Source organism: Falco biarmicus, chromosome 14, assembly GCF_023638135.1.
Source record: "Falco biarmicus isolate bFalBia1 chromosome 14, bFalBia1.pri, whole genome shotgun sequence".
NCBI lineage: Eukaryota > Metazoa > Chordata > Aves > Falconiformes > Falconidae > Falco > Falco biarmicus.
Window position 1 is genome coordinate 22,712,203 of NC_079301.1, and position 25,416 is coordinate 22,737,618.

Consider the following 25,416-nt stretch of genomic DNA (forward strand, 5'->3'; position numbering starts at 1 on the left):
TCCGCTTTCTGTACAGTAATTTTATTTAAATCAAGTTAACTTTGTTTTTACACTAATGCCTCAGTGCATCCTTTAAAAGGAAAGGAAGTATTTTCTTTAAAAAGTATTTGTACATAAGACAACAAATCATAGAAATGAACACAGTTAACATCGACAATCCCTAACACATGCACAGTTGTACACTGAACTGCGGGTGGCTGCAGAAGTCGGAGGCAAGAGGAAGGAAATCTTTAAGCTTTACATGTGATCAACACAGATGCCAGTGCCCATGGCTGCCGATCAGAACTGCTGACACTTTCTGGATATCAAGGTCTGATTACCCTTAATTAAATTTCAGCCTAGCAGAGGACAGATCCCAAGAAGCACACAAGTTTATAGGAGAGCTCTTGATCTGGCACCTGCTGGCAAGCTCCGAGGTCAGTGTCACATACACCAAGAAAAGCGCGTGAAGGAGCAGCAGCCTCACGTCGCTGCCCCGCCGGCAGCAAGCCTCACGCAGGGAGCCCACGGCACCAACCAAGCGCTCAAGTTCAGTCCCCAAACGAAGCCTCCCCTTCGCACACCTCGACAGCTTCCACCCACCGTCAGAAGCCGCTTCCCTGGGCCAACAAGATGCAGCTTCCTTTGTAGGCCACACGATGCTTTTAAGAGATTTCAGTTGTTTCTGTTTCTTCTCTTGGAAACGAGCCCGTAAGAAGACAGAGAAGCCGCCAGAGCCCTCGCCCCAGGCAGCACCAGCCTTGGCTCCCGTCAGCCAGGACTGGCCCGATGACCCACATGTCCAGCTGGGACAGAAATACAGCGCTCACAGCTTCCAGCAGCAGGCCAAACGGTCCCTGTCCTCCAACAGCAGCCCACCATCGGCACACCTGGTCCTACATTTGGTTATTAGCCTTGGGTTTGGTTTTCTTCTTCTTTTCAGAGGACAATGTTACTACGTCCTCTGAAAGAGCCTTTCTTCTTCAGACCATAAATTAATTAGCCATCCGTCAACTCCAACGTTCTGTCCCCTCTCTGCCCTCAGGTTTTAGCGCACACCCTCAGAGTAGAAGCACAAGCAGCAGAGACCTGACACCTTATCAAGCCAGATCAACAGATTGGCCCCAAATTTCACCTTAGCGAGTGATAACATTACTATTCATTTTAGACCACCCTCAAAAGAAGAACGGGAGAAATAACATGTGAGAAAGCAGATACATTGCTGCAACCTTAACTATATGCAGCCAACTCCTTTACTGTATTGATTTAGCCACAAATTAAGGGGGGGGGGGGGGGGAGCGGGGGGAGATGAGGAAGAAGTGAGGATGAAGAGGCAGCCGTTTCAAAATGCTGAGGTGACCCAACACCCTCTCCTACCACATGCAGAAAGGCCTCCAGGAAACAGGAGACTTCATACAGGGGCAGCACCCACATCCCGCAGTGCATAAAGCTCTAGCCCAAAAGCCATCCTTTTTGTTACTACCAGTATTGCACTTGCAACCTCTATGTGTTGAAGCCCTACAGAACCACACAAGGCCAGACGTGCGGGGAGAGTCACCTGGATCTCCAATATTTGTAGAAAGTGGAAATTCACACATACACCCACTGTGTCCCTCCCCACCCTCTGACACCACCCCTACGGGTAGGCCAGTTGCTAGCAGTACTGTTCTCCACGTGCACGCTCACATGAAAGTGCAAAGCCACGTGGATGAGTATGCACGTAACCCTCCAGAGCTGGATGTACCGCTCACCCAGCTGAGAAGGCTGTAGTTGGGACAGAAAAAGAAACAAAAAAACCCCAACAACCCTTCAAGTAATTTAAAACAGCCCATTCTTGAGGTTACAGCTGCACAGAAGCAGTGACCAGCTGGGCCTGTTTGGGGTGATAAGGCAAAAAAGTCCGAAGTCCTGGAGGGATGGAAGAATGAGAAGGTGTCAGTAGTGAAAGATTACAAGTAATTCTGTAGGTTGCTTCTTCACACTCCTGTGATTCTCATCTCCAAGTGACCAGCACCAGCTGCCTCCAGTTACTTCTGCACACAGCTCGGCCATGCAAGCCCACCACAGGCAGCTGATAGAATAATATAGATGATAACCTGGGGAAAGACAACAGCCACATCAGCAGAGAATTTCACTTCCATCATTCAGTCAGCTGCTGACTTGGCCTGGCAATCAAAACACGAGCTTAGAAACCCCAGGTTATCAAAACCCTCAATAACTTCTCAAATGCTCCACAGGACTTCATGTCAGTGCCTCCTGCTCCGCATCCTTGTGGCAACATGGGGATGGCAACTGCCCTCCAGTAAAACACGAACCAGGGTTCAGTGCTGCCAAAGTACTTCACACATCTAACCTGCAATTACAGTTTGGCATCCTCACATTAGCACTGTTTGCATTTATTACAGGCTGGAGGGACACTGTCACACTGAAAAAAAACTACTTCAAAGTTAAGTAACAAGACACCAACAGGACTAAGGCCTACAAAGCCGTTACAGATGGAGTAAGTAGCCATAAACTCAACACCCTAGCTTCTAACAGAGCTAGCAAGGCAGCTCTGAATGGGCACTTAGGAGCTAGACAGAATGGTCTGGAAAGCTTTTCCTATTGCCTTGACAAGAAAAGCTGCCTGACACAATGCTTCCCTCTCCCCACCTCACACAGGACCGTCAAACCCCTTGTTTTACCGCTAAGACCCTTCCAAGCGCAGAGCTGAGTACGTGCTGGTCTAAGGACAGTAATACGCTATCGGCGTTTTCCAGGAGTTAAGCCTGACTTAAGAGCTAAAGGCTACTACTCCATACTTACAATTGATACAATGATGATGACAATGGTTAGCTTGAGGTTCTTCATACACATGGCTCTAGCAAGGTTCCTGCTCGTAGTTTTGAAAGTGACTGACTACAAGAGAAAGTAAACCAAGTAATTAATTCCTGAACCTGCTGCAAAGGAAGCGGCATCCCAGGAAGCCAGATGAAGTGGCACGTACTTTTTTCTCTGCCACTACTTCCCTACCAACCCAGTCTGCTGCCATTATCTCCTCCAGAGCCGTTTAACTCCCGCAGTTACACCGGCACAAAGCTGAACAGGCATTAAGAGAAAGCTCTCCCACACTATGGCAGGGGCAAGATAAAGCATTAAGGGTAAGTCCAGGACCAGCCTGGGGCTGTGCCTTCTCAGGCTCAGCTCGGGAGAATTAAACACAGCCCACCACAGGCTGCCCACACCAATTATTTACCTTAGAGTACTTTTGGCTGGGTTCTCACTTGACTTCCAACCTTTGGGCAACTGAAGTGCTTCAAAATATTTACGGAACTACTGATCTGATCACCAATTACATGCAACTTTGTTACCCTAACTACACCTGCCAAAATGAGACAACCCGTACTGCCACTCCTGACAGCAGCTCCACAGGGGCTAGACGAGTCCTTTAATGCTAGCATTTTCCTCCAGGATCTGGGCCTACTGCATTTTATGGAAAGCTTGTGGTCATCCTGTTCCAAGTCTTCTCTCTGTATCCTGTAATTCCACCCATTCAAAAACAGGTTTCGGTCACCAAATGATCTCCAGCCCCCGTCAGGCTGTCAGTGCCAAGGACAGCCTGCCCAGAGAAGGGCTGAGGCACCCAGAACAGCCAACTCGGCGGCATTCTGCTGGTTATTTCCAGGTTTTCCCCAAAAACCACCCCCTAAGCTTTTTCAGATAAGGCTACATCAAGCACAACGACATCCCTACAACTGTGATTTTGACTTAAAGCCGATTTCCATGCTCAGCCACCACCTGAACCTTGGGAACACTTCTCTTGCTCAGCCGTGCAGTTTCTCCATCTGGAAGCAGACACCACACCTCATCCCAGCTCGCGCTGGTTCTCCAGAGGGCCAGCAGCTTCTTCAGACCTCCCTCCCCAAAGGGGCCCCTTGCCACTGTTGCTAGGAGGGTTCTAACAAGTTTGGTTTATGTACAATATTCTGGTGGTCAAGGCTCATACAGGAATGACAAAACACAGTCCGTTACTCTGAAGTTTGAGAACTTCAGCCCGGATCTCCCAGGACACTTGCCATCAGGCTCTAAGATGTTCACGCTGGAGGCATATCCCGTTCTTTTGTTTCCTGCGTGGTTTCCAAGATCCAACACCCCCCGAGGAGAACTCATGCATGAATTCAGCCCGGCTGCTGAAGGAATTGCAGTCATTTGCCTAAACCATGACACCTGAGCTGGGACTGCTTCTTGCCACCACCTGAGGAAGTGGTAAGGTTTAAATACCTGACAGCTGGAGGACAGTTTTCCCTGCTGGGGAAGCTCCAAGCACCTCTGCGACCTCTCTAATGCACAAATACTTTTTGCCAGCTGAGACATTTGGCTGCCCACAAGCCCCATACTGGGACACGGCCCTCTGCTGGGTTGCGGGTCAGGTGCCACAGAACTGGGCACCAAGGCAGGACACTGCAGAGGAAGATGCTGAACCAGGTCTCGGGATTCCCAGAGGAAAGACAAAAAAGCTTCCAGAGTGTACAACACTTTACTAGACAACATAGTGCTTTATGATTACATTAGGGGGTTTTTTTCAGTCTTTTCTCACTTAGAAACAGTCCACAAACCTCCACAGTCTTTTACAGACTATTTAGGTGGAACATTTTTTTCTTTATTTTTTTTTTTTAAATCAGCTACACTTTCCCTTGTTGGTATACTAGAACAACTCTACAGATTAACGTTTCCATTCTACCTGCATCAAGCTGACTTCAGACCAGGCTGCGAGAGAAGTTTTAATTATGATCTTTAGCTTCCCTGTCATTCCAGACACCCACAAATCCCACCGGTACTGGCAGGATACAGAACAGAGATGCATGGGATACCATCATTCTCTTAAAGGAGCTGCAATGCTGGGATGCAGCTTGTGAAACAGCTGTAAAGAGGAGGGGGGAATAAGACATGACTTGCGCCTGACACAGGGAAGGATCACCTGTAGACCTAGATGCTTCAGTGCTTAAAAGTGCTTAAAAGTGGCTCTAGATGTTGGTCTTCCCCTCCACTGCTCCCTGATGCAGTAACACTATTTCCCCATGTTTAAATTCTTCCCCAGACTTACCGAATCCACAAGATTCTCTGTTTTATCAATCAGCAGCTCCAGCTTCTCTCCTCTTTGTGCCACAAGGTCTGGGGCGGGGGGAAGAGAGGGAGAGAGAGAGAGAGAGAAATTCAAATCTGTAGGTAGAATCCCAGTGCAAAAAGCTGCTTCCAATACCCAAGCCCAACTGCAAGCCAGGAGCTTATTAGACATCAAGTAACTCTCAGCTTTTCAGAGACTGCCAACCAACAGTACTTCAGGAACAGTCTCACATCTCCACAGGCTATGTTTTGGGACTGATGACTCAATTTTGATTAATTCCAGATCTAACCCTTTATTTGAAATGGTCAGACTTGTCAAAACCCAAACCAGAGTCTGACACAAAGGAAAAAAGAAAGCTACTGAGAAGCATCTTCCTCACAGCAGCTGCAGGAAAGCCACAGTGACAAACAGACCAAATCAGGGCATGCTTCACCCCATCACAAGCTGTGCAAGTTCATCTCAAGTACTCCTCACACCCCCGTGCCACCCTCAGCCAAGTTCAACACAAGTAACAGCTTGCAAACTCGGAGCTCCCCCAGCCCCTTCTTCCTCAGTTCATTCTGCCAAGAGAGGCCACCCCGCCATCAGCTTCTCTCTCGGTAACTCTCCCTGTGGGACGGCTGCTCTGGCCCAGAGGAACTCGGCATGCGTGGCACTGGGGGAAGCCAGATACCTATGTTTCGAACCATGATTCCTTTAAGTTCATCGATTTGAGCTTGCGTCTCTGCCACCTGGTCAGTGCCCTTGCTCTCCGAGTGGTATTTCTGTAACAAATGAATAGTCAGTGAAAGCAGGGACCCTCAACGTTGCACTTCAGTTCCTTAAGACAAAAAAAGGCAACTCCTGGTCACTACAGAACAGCACAGACATAAATGTGAGTTTTCAGATTACCCAAGACATTTGTAAGGGGGTAGAAGAGCAAAATCCGACTTTCTCAGCCACCTACAGATCACACATGCCATCTGCTCCTGCGCTGCAAGAGCTGCAAGGCAGCCAGGTGCCTGCAACTCCCCAGAGTGCCCAGAAATAACAGCTCCCTTTGAAAGTCTAAGCAACTGGCAGCAAGGAACCTGTGAAATATGGTTCACTAAACGCCTGGGCTACCATCAGTGGTCCCACTCCCACACATAATTTCTGATCTATTTATGAAGGCAATGCACTTCCATGACCTTCTCTACTTATCTCTAGACCACGTCAAGAGAGCCCTGCAATTTCACAAGCATGACGCCATGCAGCCACCTCTGTAGGTGAGCACCACAGGGAGTCCCAGCAAAGATGAGGAGGGCCTGTGAACTGGAAACGCCACACCAGGAGATGCTGAGGATGGCCGGTCCTGAGTGGCCTAACTGCTCTTCCTGTAGAGGATACAAGCAGCCAGGAGGCAGTTTGCTGCGTATCACACCCACCCAGGAGGATTTCACGTGCCACCTCCTAGCTACAGTCTGGCACTTGTCGATGGCTTTGCCAATATCTAATCCCTCTGGTGTACTACAGCAGGTGGAAAAAGCACGTGTGAGATACCCCAGCACCGGGTCAGTGTGGAGCAGGCCCACCTGCTAGCTCATCAGGTACATACAGAAGCACACTCCATTGTGCGACCTCACAGAAGCAAGCCACAAAACCATGACATGCTGCTAGCCTGTATGTCATTCCCATCATTCCTCACCCTTAATTCCCTTCAGTGGTGACAGGGAGTTCACTCAGAGACTGTTCTTCCTGGTTTGGGGATCACATGTGAACCCCTGAGGACTGCGTGGTTGAGGCCAGTAGGGGAGGGAAGCACTAGCCAACATCTCCAGGTTAAAAGGAGTCTCACGGTGTCTGCAGAATCAAAGGAGCGAAACTGAGGTGAAGTCAGCATTGGCTAACTGAGTTCTGCTATTCCTGGACTGATTTTAAGTCGCTGCTCTCATCACAGGTCCTTTGCAGTCAAGCACTGCTCGCCACAGCTCCTCCTATCCCACTCCCTTTAAGTCACCTTCACCCAGGGAAACGGGTCTCTACAGCAAAACTCACAGATAAACTGTTGTTTTCCTCAACTTGTAGCCACTGCACGCACATCTGAAGACCTTCAGGAAGCATCTCTACCCAAATAACAGACTAAGGAGACTGAGGCCAGGACTAGGTCACGACTGCTCTACTTCAGGATCACACACGTGGCTATTTAAACCCCAGTTTCCTTCTGAATAAGTGTTTGATTTGCAGACATTTCTGACAACACGGGAAGCAACAGTCCCTAACCCTAACAGCACCCATATATCAATTCATAATTAACGGTTACAGCACTGAATGCAACAGCTCCTTTGGACCTTCTCCTCAGAGATAAGCTTTTTTAGGAGACTGGCATGCTATCCAAGCCGGTCACTGTTTTATCTGGAAGCGCAGCATCCCTTTTCCGTATTACCCGTGCGCTACACTGGAGTGGGAGCGTGACCTCTGAACTGCCACGTGATCTCTTCCTCCACCCTCAGCCTCACACTGGTTGAACTCCTTAAGTTACAGGAATCACCCAGGTAACAGCCCTGCTCCTGCACTGTATGTAATGTTTGATCAGCAGGGTGCTCAGCTCAGCAAGTGTTGGAGCCACTGGGGGAAGAGCTTTTTGTCATCGCTTAACTTCTATTAGCTGATGCCTGGATTCCTATCAATATGCAAGAGCGAAGGTAGGCAGCTCCTCCCGTGCTTTAGAGAAATGGAAAAGCTTGGGTTTTTAGAGGAACATCAATGCCATGGCTCTGAAGACTGCCTGGCTCTCACGATAAGGCAATTCATTTAACTTACTCCAGTTGTGAACAGCTTACAATTCAATGAGTCATCACTTTATATAATTTCAGTCTCCACATATCAAAGTGAAGAAGGAAAAATTCAGTCCTATCACACATGGGAAGTTAATCTAATTTATTATGCACAATGCACTGGGCCGTTCTGGGCCAATGAATAATAATGCCACCCTGGTGGTGTTATTCTTTGCTTTCTATCTGCTGCATAAGCCAAAGAACAGTTTGTGCAGCAAGCTATGTGCAGCTCTCCATGCTCCAAATCACCCCGCTAGACACCGAGGGCACCGACACAAACAGCTCCTTTCACAAACTCCAGGCAGCAACAGGGCAAGTGCAGATCTTCACCCTCACCCACCTCAGAGTCCTGGCTTCACCTCAACATGCAACTAGTGCTGCAGGAGAGCTTTATAAAGCTTGCCCGGTTTCTACACTTACAGATGAGAGAGATGCTCATGGGTCACCAGCATCAGACCTCTCCTCCTGCACCTGTAACATCACCAAACCCGGCACTAACAGTAGATCAGCAGGTTTTTCCTTCTGCAAAGCCCTTCGCAGCAAACAGTAGCAGCACTAACATGCTCACCAGCAGAGCAAATTTGGAACTTCCTACACCACATGTACAGCACCAGTTATAGCTGCCCCAGGTACAGATTGTGTACAAGTTCTTGAAAGCCAATACTGCAAGGACATCTTATCTTTGATTGAATGGAGGGATCAAAAAAACCAGGACCAAACCCAAACCAACATGGCTCAAGTTATGAAGTTGTCTGTAGTCAATTAAGGACTCACTTAAGAGCCTTCAACTGAAGACTCAAAACACTCTCCTTGTAGGCCGTATGCCCTGAGGCTTTGTGCACTAATAAGGCTATTGATTTTGTGAGTCACAGGGCAGTTATTCATTCCTTCTGTATTCTCCACCTGACTTCATTCATTTAATTTGACATGACGTCTAGCGACAGCCCTACGCTTTCTCCAGGCCTGTTTTCTTTACAGGTGCTGGAAGTATACCGCTGCAGACCCAACACCAGGGAGAAGTGCAAACTGCAACATTCCCACTACATTGACAGCTCATATTTTAAAAGCAGCTCAATCCTACACCTAGAGCAACTGCTCTGTGCTTTTTCTCCTCCTCTCTCCCACCAAAAAAACTCAACAACCCCCACTGAAGCAGGGCAGGGTGTTGTTTGCAGACCCAGGTTACACATCACATCCACGCTGCATTAAGTGCTCTGTGAAACACATCACGTTCTACAGAGGGCTGAAGGGAAATGCAAACGCTACGCTGTGCACTTAAACACCGCAGAAGCTATACCCATATACTGCTGTGAATAAAATACATTAAAAAATAAAAACTATTTCAAATCTCTCCTGTCTGGCAGCTGTGGGCTTTGCCACACCTCAAACAATACACAACAAGCAAAGCACTTTAGTGAAAATGGGATGGTAGTATCAAGGCTGTATCAGTTTCCTGTAGTAAGCAAAATAAGCACAACTTCTCTGCACTTCAGGAGGGAAGCCAGCTCCAGCCCAACCTTTCCCTTCAGGAGTCCAAGAACAGGCCCAGAGTAGTCAGAATAGTGTCTTCTGAACCCTGGAAATTTCTTAAAAAGGTGATTGCCAGTGTTCTGTATGTGCCCTAACAACAGCATCCGGAACTCTGCTTTAGTTGAGCTGTCAACAGGGCCAATAAAATCAGAGAGCACAAGCCGGAACACACCCGGACAGCAGTGCCGTCCAGTTCCAGCAACGGAAAGCAACACGCTATGCTGCCAGCGGGAAGCCTAGCACAGCCTGCTCCCTTCTCACACGGCAGGAGAGGGGTGCCACAAGATACCTTACACTGCCAGCAGCTCCCCGACAGTGGCTGAGCTTGCAGCACCGCACCCTACGCGCCAAGGCTCTCTTCTCTGTCTACAGCCCTTCACATGCTGTTGTTCAGTGCCTGCACAGACCCCATTGACATGGGCTTAATTTTCCTTCCAGACTGGAATCACACTAGTGGAGCAACTCATCTTGCCTGCAGTCCCTAGACTTGGAATTTGGCATCATCCTAAACACCACTACAGCTTCAGCTGAAAAGCTCAAGTTGAGGATGAAACAAATATTCCCCTCACTTTTGTAACACCCTCATTTTTAATTTTGGGGTTGGAAGGGTCCAAGGCAAACGTCAACTCAGAGAATGTAGGACCTTTCACAAGTCATTTATGCTGCTCTTTAACCTCCTACCCATCTGGGGAATGGAAATCCTTGGAGGTTCTGTGCAAGCTAGCTGGAGAGTCTACCACGGTTCTGTATACAGCACCTGACTGTAGTCCAAGCCCAGTTTTCTTTCCTCCTGGAAAGGATGCAGTACCCTAAGCAAATACCCTGTCACACTCCAGAACTGTGCCACCGAAATTAGCATGAAGTAAATGGGAGACAAGTGAGAGGCAGTCAGGGACTAACAGATACTCAAGTTCTAAAGTTTAGCTTAACAGAAATGGAGTAACAAACATTGTTACAAGTCTTGCTCTCTGTGACAGTGATGTTAGCTTGCACTGAATGGTCAGCTGGAACTAGGTTTGACATTTCAAACGTTACCATCAAGATCTAGCCTCTGGGGCAGCTACCTGGTACAGACAGTTAATGCATCATTATTAACCCCTACCCATTTTTAATCACCTAACTAGTGAAGCAACCCAGCTGCAGGGTAAGCGTGGGGAGAAGAGCCAACTCCCTTGGCTTTATACCCAGACTCAGCACAGTGCTTCAGTTCCGAGTAAGAAAATACAAGGAGAATTTCTGGGGAGAAGTTTGGTTTCTTAGGGAAACCTCATTTAGCAACAGATCTCACCAGCTGTGCAGCTAAGACGCTTGAGAACTCGCTGTTCATTGCATAGGGAAGGGCTGTCTGTGCTCTTGAGCCATATGTGGTCTGGAACCTCTTCTTGATCTCATTCAGGAAGTTGAAGGCTCTGGATCGTTCAAAGTCCTGGAGGGAAGAGAGCAGACCACGTCCAGAGCTGTGTCAAGTCACGACTAATGAAGTGTGCAGGGCACACAGCCAGCTGTAGTGAAACTGTAATTATCAGTTCTTAACAGGCATGCTGCTCCTAACGCTATGGGATTTGACTGGTTATCCTGGGGTTTGAAGAGCAGCCAGATTTCAGTCTCAGCTTCCTGGACATTGCTCAGCAGCAGACTTTACTGGGGAATCCATAATTCTAATTCTGTGCCTAGTACCTATTCCCAGCACTTCCAGAATCCAGGAGTATTACGCATATATTTCACTGGCAATTACAGGCTATCCTCTACATCTAGATTCTACTGGACTGGGGCTGCTAAGACAGAAACTATGCAAAACCAAGAACTTAACCTCAAAACAAACTATTCACATGCATCTGAGTCCCAGGCTTAGACTTCAAAGCTGTAACTGATGTGAATGAACAGAAGCAGTGGCTCCAATAAGGAAAAAAAAGCACCTCAGCTTAGCACTCAGTATTGATTTTCTTTAACATACAGATACAAAAAAAAAAAAAAAGCCAAAACCTGCAAAGAGCCTGTCTGTGCAATAGCTGCGACCAAAATACTTACGTCATCTGTGATGCAGAGGTATATAATCCTGTCTTGGCAGATGTAATGAAACAGATAACTGCAGAGAAGAAAACAACACAAAAAGGTCATTTGGAGCTGCCGAAGGACTAATCTTCTAGAAGACACTAGTGCCTGTGGGGCCTTCAAGGGCTGGAGGAGTAGAAAAGCAAATTCCAGTTACTCTACAGGAACTCACAGAGATGCCTACTTTGTTCAGGGAAGTGTTTCCATTCCTACAAGCTACCCCAAATTAGAGACCACATGTCAAGGAATCACCGGCCTCACGTGCTTCACAGCACTCCACGCTCAGCAATAACTTTGTGGGACATTTAGTTACCAAACACCTTCAGTTCCACATTCTTCCAGCTACTTACTTGTAAAAACAAAACCTTGACAAGATACCCAGGAGCAAGATTTATGTCTAATCCTAATCAATGTGCATACAAGCACCCATGCACTAGTTCACATGTGACAAGAGCTGCAGTTAATTAACGACGATGCTTTAGTGAGCCTCACCAGTACAGTGACTTGCTTCTTTAGCCTTGTTTCTATGACTGCTGGGTTGCCCTACCTTTGGTTTTTGTCACAAAGGCTAACAGACAAAAGCAACCACAGCAGAAAATGAATTAGATAGAACAATAATCAGGCTAAACAGGCCTGAACCATGTGGCTAGGTTAACTATTCATATACAGACGCCTTTGGTGGTGCTGTGCAAACACAGGCATTAGTTAAATGCAACCCTTAGTACCCTAAAAAAGTGCAAACCAGTTCAAAGCAATACTTTCCTATTTCCTATTAAAATTAAACCAAGCTGTTATTTTAGGCCCACCAGAAAAAAAACCACACCTTAGTTCATACACACCTAAACCCAAACCAGAACTGATCAGAGCATTCTAGTCAAACCCACTGGCTTTAGCTGTGGCTTTTTTATTAAATTGCCCCCTCGCTACCATTTGATGCTCCACTACATGATGTATTTTTCTGACCAGTACAGCAGGACAAAATAGGAACAGAGTTGCAAAAAGGCCACATGAACACTACTTTTTTTTAAAAAAATAAATTAAGTTTTAATTAAAAACTCTGTGTATCCTTTCACTTTGACATTTGCGTATTCCCATCCTCAGTAAGCATGTGGACCCTCTTACAAACACCAGAATAAAAGCAAGCTAATGCATGTACTGCACAGCTCAGTGCACAATGCATGTACAGCTCTAAGGGCACAGCTCAGTAGCTTTCAGACTCAGGTTTTGTATTATATAAGTAAGATAACATCAAAATAAGCTTTAGGCATGAGCTAGAAGTATAGTTTACTGCCCTGCAGGTCTGTTCTCATAAAAAAAATAAAAATCCCTGCACATCCGTAACTATTGCCTCTCCTTCCTGGAGGGAGAGAGATAAAGCTTGTCTGGTACTACCTTGTAGGCTCCCCAGCAACTCGTAGAAGAATCGTAACAGCAGAGACAGAATAACCCCAAGAACTCCTGACGCTAGAGGGCTGGTTTTCCTTGGAGATTATACGAAAGACACAGAAGTTCTTCTTGAAAACAAAAATAACTCATTAAATGCATTTAAGAAGTTCAAACAAAGTTAAAAAAATCAAGTTCTTTCCTGTTTCAGAAGGAGAATTGATCCTAGACAGGCAGATTACAGGGCAATTTTCTAGCCTACAAGCTGGGACTCTGGCAAGGTAGAAGGATCCCTGAAACCCTACAGAGGGGAAGAATGACAACTCCTTGTGCTCACTCAGCTTCACAGTTTCACATTCTGCCCAGTTATCACTGTCAAGGGGGAGAAAAAAAAAAAAAAACTAAAAGGAAAAATAAAAAAAAGAGAGAGAGGCTATTCTATAGCACTACAAACCAAAAACCTTGGAGGAAGAAAATCCCCCCAAACAGACGGCTAGGATCAATTCCTTCTCCTTTCCTAGAGGGAAGGCAGGGTTGACAGATTCTGACCAAAGAGGCAGTTGTCAAAAGCCAATATAAGGCTTGTCAGAAGAAACTAACTTTAGCAGAGGAGACACTGATGGTAGCTCAGTGCCCAGAGCTGCTAAATGGCAGCTGTGCTTCAATAGCACAACGCAAACCAGAACCACCAAACTGCAGTGATATTAAATCCTCATTAAGGAAACAGTCAGTAATGAGCAAGAGATTATACACTTTGCAGCATGCTTTGCAAATGTAAATGCATTAGTTACCTAGCTCTCAGTGCTCCCCAAAGAACAAATCAGTCTCTATCACAATTCAAGTTTTCATTGAGAAAAGTGCACTACAGTACTCCTAAAACTCAACTCCATAGTTGGCTGAACAGCACACAAGGCAAAGTTACATCAAAAGAAAATAACTGTACCTTAAAATTACAGTAGAGAAAAAAAAGACTCAGCATCCAAAGTATGTTAGACCACAGGGCAGGCAACTTCCTCAGGAAACTCTGCCCCAGGGACTTTTAGTGCTCTTAAGCCAGGGAGAGACACGAGAAGATACCCCAATTCTTATCTCTTGAATCCTCAGGCAGCCAAAAGAGGTTTCACACAACAGAACAGCTTGGGCAATACTGAGAATCCTGCCCCGCTGCCAATTCCAAAAAATAAAAAAAAGAAGCTGAAGTAGGATCTAACGCTTCTAAATCCGCTTTCTCCACAGATCTTTAGTTTGCCCACCAGCACACTGACTTACCTACTCTGCATGTGCAACACATCAGCATAGTCTCAGGTGATGTTACATCTACTCCCTCCGTTCTATCAACATTAATCAAGCATTGCTCAGACATCTCTACAAGCCTGGGAAAAATCCTTCTGTCCCAGAGGCTGATTTACGGTAGCTCAGGATGACTCTACAACTTACCTTAAAGCAACAAGGATCAACAAGTGATCTGAGAAGGGTGACATTTTTATGTGAAGCCATGTTTAAGCCTCAGAAAAGCCAACAAACGACTCCACAAGCCAAATACCAAAGTCTCTTAACAGTTTGACATCCACAGCTGAGCACCCTCTAACTCACTCTGGAGTTGCACAACAGAAAACTTCATTTCCTATCAACTGCCTTGGTACTTATTGCTTAAGCCAAATTCAAATCTTGGTTATGCCGTGAAGTTCTGAGAAAAAGTAGCTGTTGAGCTGACTGCACATTCAATCAGCATACTAACACATCCAAATATGAATTTGGCTACGCCCCATTTATCCCTGTCCTCGTGCATGTTCACTACTCTCTTCTTCCATTCCCAGAAGACAAGCATTACTCACTTCCCATGTGAATAGGTCAGTTTGTTGTTTTCAGATGGTATTTTTGCCAGGATCTGCTCTGTCACCTCCAGGAAGTTTCCTCCACACCAGGCATGTTTGGCAAGGATGGTTGTGCCCCTCGCCACAACAGCGAACAGGATAGCCATGACTTCACACTACCTGCAAACAAGAACACTGCAAGAATTAGATTCACGTTATTTGGCAGAGAAAGTATCATGATCTTAACCATATTCTCTCAGCCCTCAACATAATGGGAGGGAGGTATAAGCTTGTTTAATACTTCAACAGGACACCATTATCAGAAAGCTGCACTTATTTCCCCTTTTAGGCTCTGTTCAGAACACCACCAAGGCTACAATAACCTCTAGAAGAAGGTTTTTCTATTTACAACTGCATGGTGTCCCACAGTCAGCGATCCCATAATGAATTCTGCCTACCTTGTTTCCACCTAGATTTCTATCTATTAGTACATATTTTTGCTCTTCAACTGACCCTTCCATTTTTTCTTGCTTGCTATTGAAAAAACTGCCAGTGGCGAGCAAGCTCCAGTTCAGAGAGGAAGTAACTGGCAGCTATGTTAACAGCAGCTCATGGTACAGATCAAGTCCACCCTCCCTGACACATGACTGGTTAGGGTTAAAGCCTTGGCTTTCAAACTGAAGAAGAAAAACTACCAGTTGCTTAGAGTCACGCCATACACATCCCCTTGTAATGGTCTACTTAATGGTCACTAAGTGTATATTGTCCTGAGGCTCCTGTAAACGCACGGAATTGGCACTTCTCGGAGAGACAGCACATTTGCAAACTGATTATCCTCAGCAACACACCATTTCTACAAGCCAACGTACCAGCATAAATATCAAACTGGACAGGTTACAGTGTGCGACTGGTTGAGGGCCAGACTTCTGTGGAGTCTCCAGAGCTGGAAAAACACACATGCTATCATATAAAGGGACACACTTAATCAGATCAAGTATCATTAGATTAATCTACTGACGGACCTAAGATTTAACATATGAAACCACAGGTCAGACACAGCTGTGACATCTGCTTGGCTGAGCCGGTCCATCTATAAGCCTCTTTTCTGCTTAGGAAAGGCTTAGGAAGACTTTTGACCCTGCAAACCCTCAAAATCTTATTTTTCACTTTGCACTTTGACTGCCCACATACTGCCCGCTTTGATTTGTGTTTAGAAACAGCTGCATTCTGGCTGGAAAGAGCAGACGCCTATTTCAATGCCACCAAGTAGCTTGGAGACCTCTCTAGGAATAGGTACAACAGCAGAGCGGCTGCAGTTCCACCTCAGGACCTGGAGACCACAGGCAGAAAGACCAAACACTGGTGTACCCAGCCAGACTTCCCACCCCTCTGGCACCCACTGGAGTGACCTACTGACCTCTTCTGTGGCCGGGATCGGTCCTACCCAGCACCGTGCAGACAGATCTGCCCCAAGAGCTCACACTCTCACGTGAACCGATGCACCCGTGGAAGAGGGGGGGGAGGAATGCAGAAATGCAGAGCTGTCAACAAGGCAGTGAAGTTGAGATACAATCCCTATCCCACTGCATCGGGGCTCGCTCTGTCAGTCTGAGCTTCGTGCTGGCCAAGCCTGCCTCTGTCAGGCAGGTAATTTCCCAAACCTCCCACAGGTTTAAGAGCTCAACATTGGAGGGGAAAAGGAAACAAACTTGTGGATTTATTCCACAAGAGAATAGACTCCACAGCTAAGCCACAACCACCTGGAAGCACTAAGGTATTCAGAGCCAGCACAGCTCAAGGGAACAGAAGGCAAAGGATGAGTTTGAGAAGGGCCACAGCAAGCAAAGTGGGAAGCTGAACAGTAAAACGTCTCCAAGGACACTGTTTTGGAGCACAGCACCTAGCCAAGCGCACTCTAGAAAACCTGAAAGGGTTCATAGTGCCACTACAGAGGAAGAGAGAATACACCAGACAAAGCCTCACACCACTCAGATGCAAGTTCCCAGATCAGCTGTTTCCCTTTTCATGACCAGCAACACAACAAAGGGCATCAGTAACTGGAAGAGGGGAGGAAGCACCAGAGCACTCAGCAGCAGCTCCCCAAACAGATTTGCTGCTTTCACTTCCTCCTGGCCTAAAGCTGGTGCTCCAACCCCTATCTGCGCCCTTTCACGGGCACGGGGGAAGCCCCTTGCGCTGCTTTGCACGGCTTGCTTCTTGTTTACCTCATCTCAGAGAAAGATCTGTTTTCAGAACAAAGGCAACTTGTTGCATTTACGGGCTGCTCTCTTTGAGCTGACATCTTCCCCTGTCCTCACTCACTGCGTCCCAGTATCCACGCCCCCGCTTGCTTCCCACCTACCACTCCCACCTGGGCGCCAACCTCATCCAGACCAGGCTCAGGGACTGAAACAACACGATTTACAGCAGACAGGCTTGCACAAAACCTTAGGAAGGAGGAAGGTGAAGAGTGCCCACACCAGCAGACCCTCTTTCACTACTGGTGAAGGAAGTGGGGTTTGCACAGCTGTTCCCCTCCCTTCCAGACTGTAGCAAGCAAGCAAGCTCCAACTCATTAAAAAATGTCAGAAGAAAGGCGATAAACAGCTAGGTTTGTGCTTTGTTTCCTCCCACAGTCACAGGTGCGCCAGCTTGCAGGTTCACAACCGCCTTCTAAGGAGCCTGTCAGCGTTACAGAGAATCCCCCAAAATCTTAGATATAAAAGAGGAAATTATCTTTAAATAAAGAATAGGCAGTGCTTATTATGGTCAATTAAGCAGTCAGTGTCCACCTGAAGATGACCGTGGAAGTTACAGAACATGGAAAAGAAAGGCTAAGTTTTTCCCCTTACATACTTTCTAAGGAAACTCCTCAGCACAAAGATACCCAAGGAGAAAGAATATAAAGCACAGAAGAAAGTCATGACTACCCACTATCTGTAACACAAAAATGAAAAGCAAGTTCAAAACCAGCTTCCAGCAGAAGGAAGTAGTTCTTCACACAATGCATCCTCTGAAGCTCATTCCTGCATGTTATCACGGAGAAAAAAGTTCACGGGAGTTCAGAAAGTTTATAGAGGAAAAGAATGACTATAAAACAAATACCACCCAAGCAGCCTCTCACTGGAGCCTAAGAGTTTATGAAGAGTTTCTTCGATTCTTCCACTCTTCCCTAGACATCCCACCAGTCACCACGCAGCCAGGCCCACCTCCAGCCCCACTCAGTATATCCGCTCATGACACTGAGAATCACTCACTCCACAGAAGTTCAGGGTATTTTTTTTTTCCAGGGAGAAATACTATGAAGATCAAGTAGAATCTTCAAGCAGCAAACCAGGTGGCCCACCAAGTCAGATCCATGGTCCAGCCCCAGTCAAGGTTGTAACTCTCACAGCACTTGGGCTTTAAGGCCGCTCTTGCTCTCACACCATTCTTCTCATACAGGAACAAGGAAGTTATACAAAGGCCTGTGAAGTTCTAGGGCTCTCAATTTAGAGAAAATGCCTTAAAAGAGCTTAAAATGCACTCCCAAGGCATTGTATCATCTCTTCTAACACTTGAACTACCAACACATCATATGACAAGCACAGAGCCAAGTAATTTGCAAAGCCTCTTAGAAGCATGACCACAACCTTTTCCTTCTAGCACCACTGAAACCGAACCAGCCTGCCAGATCACATCTCACCAACTCTTAGAGCTTCCTCGCAACAGAAAGCTCAGAATTCCTTCCAGAAAGCTGTACTGCAAGAGCTCACAGACCGATCAACCTGCAGCACTGAGCTCTCTGACATCCTGCCACAGAAGACTTAAGCAGCCAACCTAGCAGTTCAGTAGATTTGTTTTCTTTTTTTAAGCCAGCATTATATTTCTGTATCAACCACATGTTGAATTGCATTAGAGCAGGAAAAGCAGTCATAGATTCCAGTGATATTTTGCTGCTGCCTCTGACCTTAGAAAGCTACCATCAGCTCTTCACAGCACTGTTCTACAGACACTGAGGGTCACAAAGCAAGCCTCTAGTGCTCCAAGTCAAGACTCACCTACCTCTAGTTAAACACGAGTAAATTACTAATCATAATCCCCACTCCACAGACCTGAAGAGACCAAAAGCTTTAGCCTGATGCTCACAGCTTATTCGTTTAAGATCAGAGCATTTGGACTTGGCACTGAGCAGAAATAGAGATTACTCCGAGCTAAAACATAGACAAATAAGCAACTACTTGGAACCTTCCTGCAGGAAACACTACCTCCACCTGAAGATTACCTTAACAGAAGGGAAGCCAAGTGCAAAACCAGACCCAACACGTTTACAATGAAGATGAAACGCAAAACTAAACCTTGGATAACTCAGGTTAAATGCTTATCACACCAGATACAAGGGTAGCCACACAGCTGATACTGAATGTCATAAGAAGAAATTATTAACTGCCGCACAACTGTTCCTAGTTTCTCCTGATCAAAGAGATAGCAGCTCACTCCTGTCTGATGAGGCCACAGAGGGAACAGAAAAGTAATACCTGTGGCCAATGTATTCAACTGTGTAGTCCTTCACAAGTGATTCTCTACAAGCTTAATCTCATCTCCTTTCCTACACCTGAGCTTTGACTAATTTAGCCAGAAGATGCAAGCTACACAAACTGTGCTTTATTCTGTTTTCTACTCACTCAACTCCTGCTCCCTTTAGGTGCTACCAACCCTAGTTTTCCTAAAAACAAGGAACTGCTGAGCAGCACAAGTGAAAGAATTTGTGAACAGTTAGCAACAGCACACTGATCTGCAACAATACTAACTAACCCAAGAGGAATTTATTACAGAATCATGTCCCTTCAGATCCACCAAGACACAGTCATCTGCAGTGCTCTGGCCAGCAACTGAACCAGAACCATGTCAGTGCATGGCACAGCACTAGGTCACAGAGAGGAATAAACAAACACAACTAAGCCTCTTGAGCCAATCAGGTGACTGTCAAGTATCAAGAAACCAATCTCTTCACGTTCCAGTCACTCAATGCACAGGGTCAATATAAAGGAGCAGCTGTAAAAGAAAAAAGTCACAAACCCTCCCCCCACATACACACTGCAAGAGATCAGCAGCCTGCAAGGCAGTGAGCAACTAAGCTCAGAACTACAAAGCCCACACGAGCAAAGAGGCACCTTAATTCCCAGAGCAGAACAACTCCAGGTTCAGACTGAGGATTACAAAGTGGTTTAGACAACTTCTAAAAGTCTCTGCTTTTTTCATATTGTATATTTGCAGAACTCACAGAGGTGAGGTGCCAGTTCCATAACATCACAAGTAAGGTGACGCTTGCTGACACTGTAGGATCCCACACTCTTTGTGACAGCAAGGAGAGATCAACTCACTCAATTCACAGTCCTCAGCCTTACTCAGGAGGCAGCAGCCATGTACTGCGGCACGACAGCTGCCCCAGCTTCGAGCAGAATGTTCACCTGTTTTGCTTCATTTTGTCCAAGAAGCATCTCTCTCTATATAAGCAGCACCTCATGCAGCCCTGTAAAACTCACTTATCGCTTTTGTTAGTAATACAAATCTATCAAACTGCTACATAACATCTCTCCTCAGAAGTTACAAGAGTCAGGAATTGAATTTATTAAAATCAACCCTTTTGTATAACCTAGAAATTACAACTATTTTCTGTCTAAACTTACAAAATTGAATGGCTGGAAGGAACTAAGACCAAGCCTTCCTAAAAGAAAAACTCGGAGATATCAGGTAGGCCTTGCATGGAAAGGCTCCAAATCAGAAGGGAAAGGGGGAAAAGGCTGGATTCCTCAGCCACCCAGAAAACACCACGGATCCAAAGAGCTCCTGCAGCAGTGCCAGAAGCATCTGGCAACTAACGGACATAAAGCACAAAGGTGAGCCGAGCATTGCATTTCTATCACGACGACTATTTACTCATTGCAAGTCATGCTGCAAAATGCGCCATGCTGCTGTCTATAAGGCCCCTCATAGTATTTAAGAGAAGGGCACAGAAAAAACTGCAGCATCTCAAAGAACGTCAGAAGCTAAGGTTCAGTCTTCAATGTGACGTTTAAAACTTCAGTAGGGGTGATTTATTATTTTCAAGTGAGACGCAGAACTACCTGTTTGTTGCTCTGACTTCACTGGAGATCTAGAATAAACTATCAGATGGCAGTTAGGACAGCTGGGGCAAGAAGCAAACACAGAGAACTATGCCCATCCTCTATCAGTAGCACGGCCCTCAGCAGCCAAGGGGGACTTGTCACTTATTCTTCTTGACCAGAAGATTCACAGCCTCAGCGCCAACAAGCGACGGAGGAGGTTACTGCTTGTATTTCCAGAAATGCTCTGCACAGAAAGCAAGGGGCATCGCATTACTACATAAAACCAAAAGAAGTGTAGATGTTGCAACCCTTCAAGTTTCAAACTGCCTGACTGCAATAAGATCGTTTAAGTACGGTGACTTCAGCAGAAAGTAGCCCAGGCTTCCCTTTAACTTTTCCTTGGCATCGGCAAATTATTATTTCTTTAAAGGATATTGCAGTGTTAAGCCTTGTAGTGTATTTCTTCATTTTAAGCCTGAGAAGCACGACATTCATGCACCAGCTTCACAGAAGTTCAGCTTCCTCTCTGCCTGCGTAGCCTACTTCAGGTACCCCTGCTTCATTGTTATGGAAACAAACTGTTAGAGAAGATGAACCCAGCTTCTCTGCCAGGCCCATCAGCTTCTCTGGCCGGCGGCGTGGCGTGGTTTAGGAAAGGGCTAAAGGAACCGAATATAACTATTGGGTAAGCAGCTCTCCTGAGCGGTAACGCGTACCCCCCAAGGCATGCCTAGCTACAGCGTCCCCCCGCACCCCACCGCAAGCGCGGCTGCGGTTGTTTATCACCGGCCGCTCTCCCCAGCCCGCACACGCCTCCGCTCCCAGCCGCACCAGCAGCGCGACGCTGCGGGGCCCAGCGCAGCAGCAGCGGCCGCCCCCCGCAACCACGGAGCCAGCCCCGCGCTCCCCCCCTCCGCTGACACCGAGCCAGGCCCTGCACCCCCGGCCCGAGCAGCGCTTCTCCCGCCTGCCGGGAGGCCCCGCCGATGCCCGGCCCCCCCTCACCGCAACGGCTCCCGGCCTTGCGGGCCCAGCCACTCAGTCCGGCCCCGCCGCGGCCTGCCGTCCCGGGGGGCACCGGCGACAGAGTCGCTCGCTTGAGGGCAACCGGATGCTGTCCTGAGGGGCCCGACCCACGGCCCCGCCGCCGCTCACCGGCCGTCGCGGCAGGAGGGAGCGCTCGCAGGCCGCCGCGCTCGTTAACGGGCCCCGGCCCCGGGCCGCCGCGACGCGCTTCCGGAGGGGGGGGGGCGCCGCGGGGGCCGCTGGGAGCCGCAGTCCGGCGGCCATGGCGGAGGACGGCGAGAGGAAGGCCGCGCTGGAGACGGTGAGGGAGAGCGGCCGCTCGGCGGCGGGGGACGGGGCAGGGCTCGGCGCTGCGTTCCTCTGGCAGCGGGAACCGGGGCCTCGCCGGTGCTTCGCGGGCCCGGCTCAGCGGCGGGGCTCCCTCAGCGCGGGCCCGCGCTGAGGGAGCCCCGCCGCTGAGCCGGGCCCGCGCTGAGGGAGCCCCGCGTCGGGATAAATCGTGACAGCGACGATAGATCCGAGGGAAAACCGCCTCCGCAGGGCGCCCTCGGCCGCATCCCCGGGCTGCTGCTTCGTCCCGGCAGCGGGAAGCGGCAAACAGCCCTTCGGAGGCCGGCCCGGGTCTGCGGCCCACTTGCCCTCTCACATCGCAGCCTGAATCCCCCTCAGTGCCACCCCTCAGCCCTGCCCGGCTTGTTTCAACCCGTAAACCCTCCTGGTTTTACCTAGCATGGGGCGGCTGCTCCGTTCCAGTGTCTGTGAACGGCAGAGGGAGAAAGAAGCTGAGGAAAGCGTGTAGTGTTTCCTGAAATGGGAGGGACAGAGAAGAATACACCTTTTGTTTGAATTTCTTGAAGTTTGGGTGATTGAGAAGCAGCTAGAGGTCAGGACTGGCTAGAACAGAAGCAGCTAGAGGTCAGGACTAACCTATTTTAAAGCTAGTCATGTTTTCTAAAAGAAGCCTCGTTTTTTAAAGATTTGATTTCTCAGCACTGTGTAACATCAGGCCTTGGGTGGCTTTGCACGTTGGCCGCAGGGCCCGGCAGCATGCCTCGCCTCCTCTCTTCCACCCATTTCAGGTTGCTGAGCCCTGTGACAGGAGTTTATGGACCCTCTTTCCATCTCCAGTCCCCGTTGCAGACAGCAGAAGGCACTAGATGGCACTGGACTTCATGCTAACGGGGTTGTAGGCTCCCAGCTGGCAGTTACACCAAGTCACAGTGACAGGGAGAGCTGACACAGGATCATCCAGTGCTCTGTGCACCTGTCTGTCAGTGGGAAACGGGGAAAGCTGAGCACCAGGACAGCCTTACAGGAGAAACAAGTAGGTTCTGTAAGTTGCCTGGTTTTAAAAGCTGTTTTTGGGGAGAGCTTAATACAATGGTTTTCCATAGCCTCTCAGTCTGCAGCCCCCAAATTTTTGTGATGGTGCAGCTGACCCTGGAGCCTCTTACCAATAGTCTGGCTTCTGGTCATTACCTTTCTCAGGCCCTGTAGAGCCATATTCTTCTCCCCAGTTGTGCAGGCCACAGGCTGAAAGTCACAATTGCGCCAGGAAGTCCAATTCTAATCCTGCAAGTCTGATGTGATGAATGAAATTGATCTTTGAAGAGATGCCATTAGGAGAGAGGCCCCTGGCAACAAACCAGCAGATTCCTCCACGAGGAATGCAGGACAGTACAGAAAACAGGAGGATGTGTAGAAAGCGATACTGGCTCATGAAGACCAGCAAAGGACCATATATTCTGACACACAAGACAAGTTATAAACTGCAATGAGTGAAGGAAGAAGCAAGTTGTAGGACTGCTCCCCACCCACTTAATGTCTAGCTGATCCCATCTATCTCGGCGCTGTGCTAATGTATCCGCCACAGCACTACCTTGGCACCAAATACAACATTAAATAATTCATCATCGTAAATCACAGCCCCTCTAAGCAGGAGAGCTTCTGGATGATGTGAGAATGCAGCGTTTAGGCTTGTATAGCCAGTAGAGGAGGAGGGTGTCTAATGCTTGGGTGGCCAGGTTGCAGGGGCTGTATCCTCACTTTGCTGAGAGGGTGTACCCCAGATAGGCACCTTGCCTGAGACTGCTTTTCCCAAAGTGGTGGGGGCCTGAAGGGACCTCTGGGGATCACCCAGTCCAACCCCTTGTTAAAGCAGATTTTCCCAGAGCTGGTTGCACAGAATCGCATCCGGGCAGGTTGTGAATGTCTCCAGAGACGGAGACTCCACAGCCTCTCTGGGCAGCCTGTGCCCATGCTCTGTCACCCTCAGAGTACAGTTTTTCATCATATTCAGATGGAACTTCCTTGTGTTGCAGTTTGTGCCCATTGCCCCTTGTCCTGTCACTTGGTGCTACTGAAAAGAGGCTTTTCCATTTCTGTTGTCTCTGAGGGAGTCAAGTGAATTTGAACAATCCTAAAGCTTCCTTGAGATCCCATCAGCTTTTCCTTCTGCCTCTACCATAATGCAAGAACAATGACAGTTTGGTAAAGAGACTAGCAAATCAGCGTGTAACCAAGGAAGAAAAACTCCAGATGAGCAGAGTTACCTACTCCATGGCATCGGGGCTTTTTTTACAAGTTGGTTCACAGGACAAGTTTTCTTGTGATTAATAGTTTGATACCTGGACACCTCTTAGATGAGACTCAAAAACACTCTGAGAAATCTCAACCTTCTGCCTCAGGGCAGGGACTTGATAGCTGCAGGGACCAGAGAAAAATCTGTCCTCCAGGGCAATGTGTCGGTTTTCCTCAGAAGCATCAGACAGCATCTGTGCCAGAGGCGACATACCTAACTAGGTGGGCCAACGGTTTCATGAGAAGCAGCAAACTTATGGTCCTGCTGAGATCCAGAATTGTACCTGAGGACTCTGCACAGGAAAGAGGAGAGAGAAATTGAGTCTGTGAAGCAGACAAGTTCAGCGCAATGTGTTCCTTATGGCTGTGTGAAAAGGCCGTGCTCTGGTTTTCATCTGCCAGAGCAATGCACTGGGTACTTAGGCTGTGCTAAGGTGGCAGGGACAGCTTAAATTCACTGGGTTGCTGCTCTGAGGCACTTGGTGTAGCCCCACGAACTGGCCCAGCCACCATGCATGCCAGAGATGCATCCTCTCCTTTCCTTCCTATGCGTTCATGTTCCTCCAGCTCTGGGAAGGAACCCAAACTCAGTGCAGGTCCCAGCACCGTGTGTTAAACTCCCAGTTATCCTATTTTTCAAATAATTTTTATGCAACATTTGTAACTCAGCTGTAAATACTGCTTTCTGTCTGGAAAAGCACCTCTTTGCTCCCATGTGTGCAGAGCCACACCCGAGCTAAGGTGTAACTCCTGTTGTGTGATGAAATTGGAAGAATGTCAGTCCCAAAGAACAGAGCTGTGCCTGTCTCGGGCGGGGTGGGGGGTGGGGGTGGGGGGGTGGGTGGCACTTGGGGTTTTGGCACTTCTAACCCTGTGACTGGGCGCCTCCTGAGTTAGTCTGCTCTTGTCTGAGCCTGTAGTCTTTGGAAAAAACAAGCACTCAAGTTATGACTGATGCTAATAATTTTAGTAAATACTTCCTTGCAAGGCCTCATGGTAGGGGAGACTGAGGCCAGTCGCTGCTTCTGGGAAGATGGAGGATGGTGCTGGATCTGGCAAGCAGG

The 25,416-nt window shown here is 47.8% G+C and overlaps 2 protein-coding genes across 7 annotated transcripts in view; one reads left to right on the top strand and one right to left on the bottom strand.

The window, feature by feature from the left end:
* VAMP7 (vesicle associated membrane protein 7) lies at nt 1-25,138 on the bottom strand. Of its 5 annotated transcripts, none has more exons than XM_056359952.1 (9): nt 21,902-21,965; nt 15,527-15,600; nt 14,679-14,837; nt 11,437-11,494; nt 10,697-10,834; nt 5,757-5,847; nt 5,063-5,130; nt 2,785-2,877; nt 1-2,075 (listed from the first exon to the last, which is right to left on the bottom strand). In XM_056359952.1, exons 3-9 carry the CDS (start codon nt 14,822-14,824, stop codon nt 2,007-2,009), a joined length of 663 nt encoding a protein of 220 aa, XP_056215927.1. In that variant the 5' UTR covers nt 14,825-14,837; nt 15,527-15,600; nt 21,902-21,965; the 3' UTR covers nt 1-2,006. The 5 variants fall into 5 exon arrangements, with proteins under 5 accessions (XP_056215927.1, XP_056215925.1, XP_056215928.1 ...); XM_056359950.1 differs by lacking the exon at nt 21,902-21,965 and adding an exon at nt 21,752-21,890; XM_056359953.1 differs by lacking the exons at nt 15,527-15,600; nt 21,902-21,965 and adding an exon at nt 22,498-25,138.
* Nucleotides 21,960-25,416, top strand: part of LOC130158863 (DNA-directed RNA polymerases I and III subunit RPAC2-like) — a 7,866-nt gene continuing 4,409 nt past the window's right edge. The window contains exon 1 of one of the 2 annotated variants that reach the window (XM_056359955.1): nt 21,960-22,073. In XM_056359955.1, the coding sequence (XP_056215930.1) occupies nt 22,035-22,073 (39 nt within the window). In that variant the 5' untranslated portion in view covers nt 21,960-22,034. The remainder of the gene's footprint in view (nt 22,074-25,416) is intronic. The other variant, XM_056359954.1, reaches the window with a different exon arrangement.

Excerpts from the sequence above, each read along its gene's own strand:
- VAMP7 (XM_056359953.1), bottom strand. The coding sequence starts at position 14,824 with ATGGCTATCCTGTTCGCTGTTGTGGCGAGGGGCACAACCATCCTTGCC. Across the intron at positions 10,835-11,436 it reads ACCTCTGCATCACAGATGAC|GACTTTGAACGATCCAGAGC; the intron begins GTAAGTATTTTG and ends TCTTCCCTCCAG. Across the intron at positions 5,848-10,696 it reads GCGTCTTAGCTGCACAGCTG|AAATACCACTCGGAGAGCAA; the intron begins GTGAGATCTGTT and ends CATTTGTTACAG.